This window comes from Citrus clementina, unplaced genomic scaffold (assembly GCF_000493195.1).
Source record: "Citrus clementina cultivar Clemenules unplaced genomic scaffold, Citrus_clementina_v1.0 scaffold_3, whole genome shotgun sequence".
Classification (NCBI taxonomy): domain Eukaryota; kingdom Viridiplantae; phylum Streptophyta; class Magnoliopsida; order Sapindales; family Rutaceae; genus Citrus; species Citrus x clementina.
Genome location: NW_006262339.1, coordinates 10,277,016 through 10,286,275, shown reverse-complemented (window position 1 = coordinate 10,286,275; position 9,260 = coordinate 10,277,016). Strand labels below are relative to the sequence as shown.

At 28.2% G+C, this 9,260-nt stretch overlaps 1 protein-coding gene across 1 annotated transcript in view; it reads left to right on the top strand.

The window, feature by feature from the left end:
* Window positions 1-7,052: 7,052 nt before the first annotated feature.
* Window positions 7,053-9,260, top strand: part of LOC18049592 (probable fatty acyl-CoA reductase 4) — a 3,283-nt gene continuing 1,075 nt past the window's right edge. The window contains exons 1-5 of the mRNA XM_006440942.2: window positions 7,053-7,223; window positions 7,330-7,433; window positions 7,513-7,715; window positions 7,834-7,934; window positions 8,573-8,765. Coding sequence (XP_006441005.2) covers window positions 7,145-7,223; window positions 7,330-7,433; window positions 7,513-7,715; window positions 7,834-7,934; window positions 8,573-8,765 — 680 coding nt within the window. The 5' untranslated portion in view covers window positions 7,053-7,144. The remainder of the gene's footprint in view (window positions 7,224-7,329; window positions 7,434-7,512; window positions 7,716-7,833; window positions 7,935-8,572; window positions 8,766-9,260) is intronic.

Here is a 9,260-nt window from a genome sequence, read left to right as displayed (position 1 = left end):
TTGCTAATTATTTATAAATTAATAGTAATAATAATTATTATATTAATTAACTATAACAAGTGTTATAGTAATGTATTAATTAATTATAACTGAGGACAAAATGGGTATTTTGATTTTGTGGGGGGTAAAATGGTCATTCCTTGGAATGGGAGACTCATTCCCACACCCCCGGGAACTAATCTCATATTTCTCATTTCCAAGTTGGGGTGGGCCCCACGATTCTGATTTCCAACTCTATTTTGTGAAGTAAACACTGTTAATGATTCTAATTCCTCAATCCGGAAAGTAAACACACCAATAATCGAAGCTAATTAATAACTGGAATTTGAGCCCTCTGCTGATCATGAGGTGGGTCCACCTTAATTAAAAACGAAATAAGAGAAATGAAATTGTGAGATATAAAGTAAGGTTAGTTGCACAGGATTTTTCTCAAAGACCTAGCATTGATTATGAGGAGACATATTCTCCTGTTATGGATGCAACTATATTTCAATTTTTAGTTAGTCTCGTAGCCTCTGAAGGACTTGATATGCATCTTATGGATGTTGTGAATGTATATCTATATGGTTCTATTGATGCAGATATTTGTATAAAAATTCCCGAAAGATTTAAAATGCCAAAAGCAAACAAATCAAAACCTCGTAGTTTATATTCTTTGAAACTGCAACGATCCTTGTATGGATTAAAACAATATGGGTGTATGTGGTACAATTGCCTAAGTAACTATTTATTGAAAGAATGATATGTAAATAATCCAATTTGTCCTTGTATTTTTATTGAAAAAATCTGAAATTGGATTAGCAATAGTTGCAGTATATGTCGATCATTTAAATATTATTGGAATTCCCGAAGAGCTTTCAAAAACATATTCTTGTTTGAAAAATGAGTTTGAAATGAAAGATTTTGAAAAAAAACAAAATCTATCTTTGCTTACAAATTGAGTATTTGCCAAATAGAATACTCTTACATCGGTCCACATACACTAAAATTGTTTTGAAGCATTTTTATATGGATGAAGCCGATCTATTAAGCACTCCAATGGTCGTGCAATCACTTGATGTAGAAAAATATCAATTTCGTCCTAAAGAAGATGGCGAAGCAATTCTTGGTCCTAAAGTACCATATTTAAGTGCAATTGGTGCATTCATGTATCTTGCAAATTGTACTTGACCTGATATTGCATTTTCAGTTAATTTATTAGCAAAATATATTTCTGCACCAACTCGTAGGCATTGGAATGGTGTAAAGCATGTATTTCGCTATCTCCGTGGAACAATTGACATGGATTTATTTTATCCAAATGGATCAAAGTCACCACTAATTGGATATGCAGATGCTGGATATCTCTCTGATCCATATAAAGCTTGATCTCAAACGTTATTTATCTTTGGTAATAGTGTTGTATCATGGCGATCAATGAAACAAACAATGGTTGCAACATCTTCAAATCATTCAAAAATATTTGCTATTCATGAAGCCAGTAGTGAGTGCATTTGGTTAAGATCAATAATACAACATATTTGAGAAACATGTGGATTTTCATCAATTAAAAATAACCCCACAATAATAGATGAGGATAATGTAGCATGCATTGCCCAAATTAAAGGTGGTTATATAAAAGGTGACAGATCCAAGCATATTTCACCCAAATTCTTTTATACACATGAACTTTAAAAGAATTGTGATATGGATATTCAACAAATATGCTCAAGTGATAATAAGGCAGATTTATTTACAAAATCCATACCAAAGGCAACATTCAAAAAGTTGGTACACAAAATTAGGATGCATCAGCTCAAAGATTTTTCTTCAAATCTTGAAGAATCTATGTCAAGATGAGGGGGATATACTTATTGGGGACAATATTTTATTTTAGAGGAAATTTTATATGTTGTACTCTTTTTCCTCACTAGGTTTTTATCCTATAGGGTTTTTCCTAGTAAGGTTTTAATAAGGCAACTCTATATCTCCAAAATTATTTAAGACAATGAATAATGTACTATTTTTCCTTTACTAATTTTTTTCCCTAAGGGTTTTTTTTAGTAAAGGTTTTAATGAGACATATTTTTTCTAATGAACATCCAAAGAGGAGTGTTATGAATTTATTAAAATGAATGTGAAATTGAAAGTCAATTGACCTTTTCTTCTCGTCCTTTTATTCTTCATGTGATTGCATGCATGATGTTTAATTTAATTAAATCTTCCTTGAATTGTTTCAAGTAAATCTCTTTATTGCTTTCCCTTTTTGATTTCTTCAAGTTAATCTCTTCTTGAATGCTCCGATTTAATTCCTCTTTAATTCCATATTGTACCGAAAATAACAAAATATAAAAATTACAAAGCCCATCACATGCTTGCCATTAAAAACGATGACAAAATAATTGCTTCCTTTAATATATGCTAAGCTTGCCATTTAAATTGTCAAACGCTCTCCACGTGAATAGCTTGAAATTGAAAGCCAATTGACCGTTTCTTCTCTTCCTTTTATTCTTCACGTGATTGCATGCATGATGTTTAATTTAATTAAATCTTCCTTTAATTGTTTCAATTAAATCTCTTTATTGCTTTCCCTTTTTTATTAGTTCAAGTTGATTTCTTCCTGAATGTTCCAATTTAATTCCTCTTTAATTCCATATTGTACCTAAAATAACAAAATATAAAAACAACAAAGCCCATCACGTGCTTGCCATTAAAAACGATGCCAAAATATTTGCTTCCTTTAATATATGCTAAGATTGCCATTTAAATTGTCAAATGCTCTCCATGTGAATAGCTTGAAATTGAAAGCCAATTGACCTTTTCTTCTCTTCCTTTTATTCTTCACGTGGGTGCATGCATGATGTTTAGTTTAATTAAATCTTCCTTGAATTGTTTCAATTAAATCTCTTTATTGCTTTCCCTTTTTGATTCCATCAAGTTGATTTCTTCTTGAATGTTCCGATTTAATTCCTCTTTAATTCCATATTGTACCTAAAATAACAAAATATAAAAACAACAAAGCCCATCAGGTGCTTGCCATTAAAAACGATATAAAATATTTGCTTCCTTTAATATATGCTAAGCTTGCCATTTAAATTGTCAAATGCTCTCCACGTGAATAGCTTGAAATTGAAAGCCAATTGACATTTTCTTCTCTTCCTTTTATTCTTCACGTGATTGCATGCATAATGTTTAGATAAACTTAATCTAGTTATTTTTGTTATTCTTTTTTTATAAAGAAAAACAATACTTTAATTTGTAAAAGTTTAACTAGATTGATGAAATAATTATTTTGTTTGTCATTGATTTTTAAATTTGATAAGTATTTATTAGACTCAAATATTTAAGGGTATTAATGGCTTTATAATGATTAAAATGTCGTTTTTAGATGATCATTTAAACACTTCAAAAAGAGCTTCTCATTAAAAAAAAAAGATCTTTTACTATGATCATCCAAACAGTAAAAATAAGCTAGATTTTTTACTTATCTTTTACTTTTAAATAGAAGTAAAAGTAAAAACTAACCCAATCAGGCCCTAAGTTTTTAACTTAAACTTAATAGAACAAAATATATCTTCAGAAATTTTTTAAACATAAGGAAATAGCAGTTGCTTTACCACTCACTGTACGTGAGTAAAGGCCAAATTTACTCTTTCTCATCTATTTGTCCATGATTGCATAATTAGCGATGATTCTCATGATTGAAAAGACTATTGTTGATCGTATGGCCGTTCATGTATATGCAACTAGAACTCTCTAAAGTAGTTATTTCAACTCGCCACGTGTCCCATTACTTGATTTCTATGTAATTTTAAATCAATAATATAATATTGATAACTTTTTAATTTTATTTTAATATTATTATCTTGATGCTATGGAAATTTACCTTAATTTCCTCGTCTTCTCCGTCTCTTCAAGTCTTTTTCTTAGCATAAATATAATAATATTAAATAGCACTTAAAAATTATCAATATTTTTATTTTAAAAATTACACAAAAATTAAAATAATTGGAATCTTAGCGAGAGGAAAAAGTACCCCTAATGGGTGACTATCGCTCGCACTCCTCAGTTATTTAAAGTGATCAGCTAGTTTTAAACACTATTACTAGGTTTCCACTCTTGACACGTATTTCATTTTATTCCATTTTTTTGTGCAGTTTTAAAATAATGATAAAATATTGATAACTTTTAGTTTTGTTTTGATATTGTTGTCCTTTATGCGAAGGAAATTCACCATTATACGCTTATATCTCACTCTCATTAGTTTTTTTTTTTTCCTCTTTGTTGAAGAAAATGAAAAACCTACATGCATTTATGGTGCCATTTGGTGGTTACAAATATTGACAATTTAGAAGAGTTGGGAGTTGCATGCACACATTTGTAATTAAAAAAAAAAAGAAGAAAATGGTTACTAATTTCTAAGATTTTTCAGTGCGATAATTAAATGCATTCATAGTGAATCTCTCTTACAAACACCAAGCCATTTCTTTCGGTGTATGCATCCCAAAATTATCAATTCATTTCCTCTCTCAAGAGCAAGAAGCCGAGAGTTTGAGGAGCGAGAGAATTAAGAACTTTGAATAAACTCTTGAATAATTAGTGAGTGAAAGATTATGTGTATTGAGGTTGTAAGTATTGAAGTTGTAAGCAGTGAGCTAAAATACTCAAACACTTGAAATTTTCATTTCACTAGTAAAGTTTTATCTTTTTATCTTCCTTTTAGACGTAAATTCTCGTTCCCCTATGTGATTCTGATGTCTTAATATTTCTTAATTCATTTTAGTTGTGTGTATGGTTCAGCTATCAATTTTCTAAAAGTGGTATCGGAACCATTAGTTATATTGTTAAAAGTTAGGGTGCTCTTCACAAATATGATATTGTTCACGTACACAACATTATTCACGCATACGATATGATTCACGTGAAATAATGGAAAGGATTCGAGGATTTTACAATGCAATATTTAGTACTCTTGGTTGGAAAAGTGTCCACAATATTGTTTTGGGAAATTATCAGCCATATACCCTTAAATGACACCAGTATCAAACGCGCTACAACACTTTTCAAGTATATCACTCGTATACCCGAAGTTGACAAAACACTTCTGCCGTCCACCAATCTGTTAACTACCGTTTGCAAGCGCTGACATCATAAGGGTAATCTAGTCTTTTTAAAACAAAGACATGTCATCCCATTTACCTAGTAAAAAATGACATGTCATATGATATATATTGATAAAAATGACATATCATCCCATTTATCAAATAATTGTTAATAATTGCTTAAAAAAGCTACATTACAACCGAATCTATTCCTCCAAAATTTAACCTAAATTTTTGAAGATGTACTCCTTCAAGCGGCAACTGAAAATTTTGATGGTATAATATGTATAATTGTAAATAATATGTTGTTAATAAGTTTTATGGTATAATATGGATATTTTTTACGTATAATTGTTAATAATATGTACCATTAATAATTCATATTTTTTTAATAAAAAATGTATTGTTAATAACAAAATAAAAAAAAATTGTATTGAAAATTTGCATTAATTTTTGGGATAAATTTATCTTTTTACCTCATTTTGAGTTTTAAGGGCGAAATAGTCAATTTGCCACAATTCTGTTAACTTTCTAACGGTAGTTAATGAATTGGTGGACGGCAGAAGTATTTTGTCAACTTAGGGTATACGAGTAATACACTTGGAAAGTATTGTAGCACGTTTGATACGGATGTCATTTAAGGGTATATGACTAATAATTTTCCTATTATTTTTTAATTTTAATTGATCGAAACAGCACACGTGTCTTGTCTTATCCGGCCTTGTCCCTAATTCGAATTAATGCCTTCTTTTCACATGGCTATGCCGTTAGGATTTAGGGGCATCCGGCCATGGTATAGACGTTTGATGTTACTTGATGGATCGGTACATTAAATATTTTAGGCGAAATATTTATAATATTAGGAAACTGTTGGCTGTTCGGATTAACGCATTAAGAATGGGATTAATATAATAAAAAGTATATAAAATAAATTATGATTGGGATAGAGTTTAGAACTAATTGTATTAAAACTTATTCATATTTTAAATATAATCATTTAGTTTTGTTATTTAATAATTTATAATAAATTTATATTTATTAAATATTAATTTATATTTGTATCTAAATAAAAGTTTAATTTAAATAATAATATAAACAGTAATAAACTTAAATATTTAATAAATAAATGATAATTAAATTAAAAAAATTGATTATTTTACATTAAATATGAAAAACGTATTTTAAGTTTGTTTGATCATTTATTAGATAATAAATAAAAATAAACTTGTAAATTTTATTTTATCATTTATTATTTTCTGAAATATTAAATTTAGAAATAATTTTAAATTAAACAATTATATTTACATTAATAAATAAAACTAAATTTATAATTTAATATTATATTGTTTTATACTATGATATATCTTATATTTATATAATTCTACAGTATTATATTTTTATGATGTAATATCAAACTATACTAAAATATAATATTAAATTATACTATATTATAATATCATTATACTATATTATAGTAACTAATATATATAAATAAATAATATTATTCATAATATAACATAACATTGCAAAATTTTACTATTTAATAATAGCATGTTATTGAATCATTTTCATATTATAAAAATTAATAAATATAATAATTAATTAATACTTAATTTCAATAATTAAAATATTAATAAATTTAAATAATATTAATTTAATTTTAACATTAATATAAAATAATATTATTTATATAATACATTCCATATTACATTAAACATAATATTGTATTACAACCTTAATGCAATGCACGTTAATATAATATAGCATAATATAATATTGTGTGTCAAACGCAATCTTAAAAAATTTACTATATATTTATGATACATAGTAAGGTTGGCTAATGTCAGTGCTTTTTACCTAATAGCAAGGTTGGCTAATGTCAATGCTTTTTACCTAATAGCAAGGTTGGCTAATGTCAGTGCTTTTTATATTTTTTTTCACACCGATGCTCTTTTCATTATTGTTATAAAAGCAATCATTGGCATATTAGTATCTTGGTATGAAAAGCTCTTCTGCTGCCTCTAATTCTTGCTCTGTTTTCTTTTAAATTAATCTTGTACCCAATGAAATCATTTAGCGTTCTCCAATTTCTCAACGACAAGACAATTTTAGTCACTGGTGCCACTGGCTTTCTAGCAAAGAGTATTAACATGCATCTCTTCATTTAACTCTCCCTCTCTTCCTTCCGCATTGATGTTTACTATTTTTTTTTTTTTTCATTTATTGCATTTGTCAATTATTCTTTCAGTTTTTGTAGAGAAGATACTGAGAATTCAACCAAATTTGAAGAAGCTCTATTTTCTCATAAGAGCAGGGGACGATAAGTCTGCTAAACAATGCATGTTTCGTGAGGTAAATACTTTCTTAAATATAGCTTTAATTTCTTTTTAAAGATCTAGAAATCTCATAAACATATATAATTTATGAATAGGTGATAGAGAAGGACTTGTTTAGGGTGCTGAGGGATACATGGGGTGACAGTTTGGACTCCTTCATATTGGAAAAGGTAGCTGCAGTGCCTGGTGATATTTTGTATGAGGACTTGGGAATCAAAGACTCTAATTTAAAGGAAGAAATATACAGACAAATAGACTTGGTGGTAAATGTAGCTGCTATAACAAAATTTGATGAAAGGTATCGACACACTTTAGTTTATACTTTTTTCTATCTCTAACTATTTGACTATGCTCTATGCGTATATATATGACCTGAGAACTGACCTTTATTTTTTTTTTAATTCTTTTCTCTGTAGATATGATGCTTTATTGGACACCAATACAATGGGAGCTTTTCACGTTTTGAGTTTTGCAAAAAATTGTGCAAAAATACAGATGCTTGTCCACCTGTCAACTGGTAAATATATTACGTATTTTTTTCTTGAGATGAAATATTTTGTGTACTTGCTTGGCCTGAGAAACCGATTTGAAATTATTCGATTTTACAGGGAATAACAAATAGTTTTTTTTTTTTCAATTTTTTCCTTTTTTTTCCATTTTTTCCTTTTTTTAAAACCCTTCTGGCTAAATGTGACTCTCTATTCAAGCTTAAAATTTTTTTTTACCGCTTGAGCTTATGACAATAAGCTTCTAACACCGCATTGCAGACCTGGTTAATTAAAAATATCAGAGAAAGTGCTTGATTTTAAAATTTAAGGTAACAAGGGATGGTCTAACAACAGTAAATGCGACACTCTCACATGCAAATTGATTATTGGTTTGAACCTAAACAAATCAAAACTATTAATTTATTTGTTAAAATATCATTTTTGTCCATGCATCAGTGTATTTTTTTTTTTGTTATTTTAACATTAAAAATACCATTCGGTTTTAAAATTTTATCAAGCCTCAATTGCTGAAAACAATTTTTACAAGGAATTGAAAATAACTAACTACGTATACTTTCTTTCTAAATGGCTAGCTTCCATTTTTTATTCCCCTTTTAACATTGCTTGTTTCGCCTACTTCATGAGTTAATTCATTTGGACTTTTCAGCTTATATGTGCGGCGAAAAGTCGGGACTAATTCCTGAGAATTCATTTACAATGGGTGAGATGGTGAAATGGCCACGTAAATTGGATATCATGGCAGAAAAGCAACTAGTGGAGCAAAAATTAAATCAACTTCAAACAACTGGTGCAGCTGAAGACGAAGTCACATCAATCATGAAGGATCTCGGCACGGAAAGGTTTCAATACAGGGTCTACTAAGTTATATTTACTGTAACTCGCAATCGAATCAAACAAATCCATATCATTTAAGCCTTAATATATTGTTAAATCATAATAAACAAATTCATATTATTTTGGTTTAAGTCTATGGTTAATCTTTATATTTTAAAAGTACCTCAAAAGACCCTTAATATTAAATATATTGTACTCATACCCTTATTGTTTCTCTACTTTTATAGTTTCCTTACAACAATCTTTTTGATATATTAATTTACCTATAAAACAATGTTAAGTTGTTAATTAACCTTAAAAATAAAGTAAAAATAAATGTAATTTTTTTTATTATTTCAATTTTAGGATGGATCTGTAAATTAGTTTTTTTATAAACAATTATTAAAATGATTATAATTGCAAGGGTACTAAACATTGCTTTAAGTTAGCAAATATTAATTTATTTTAAATAATTAGAAAACTTGTGTAAGGGCATAAAAACTAAGAGTTCATTCATACTA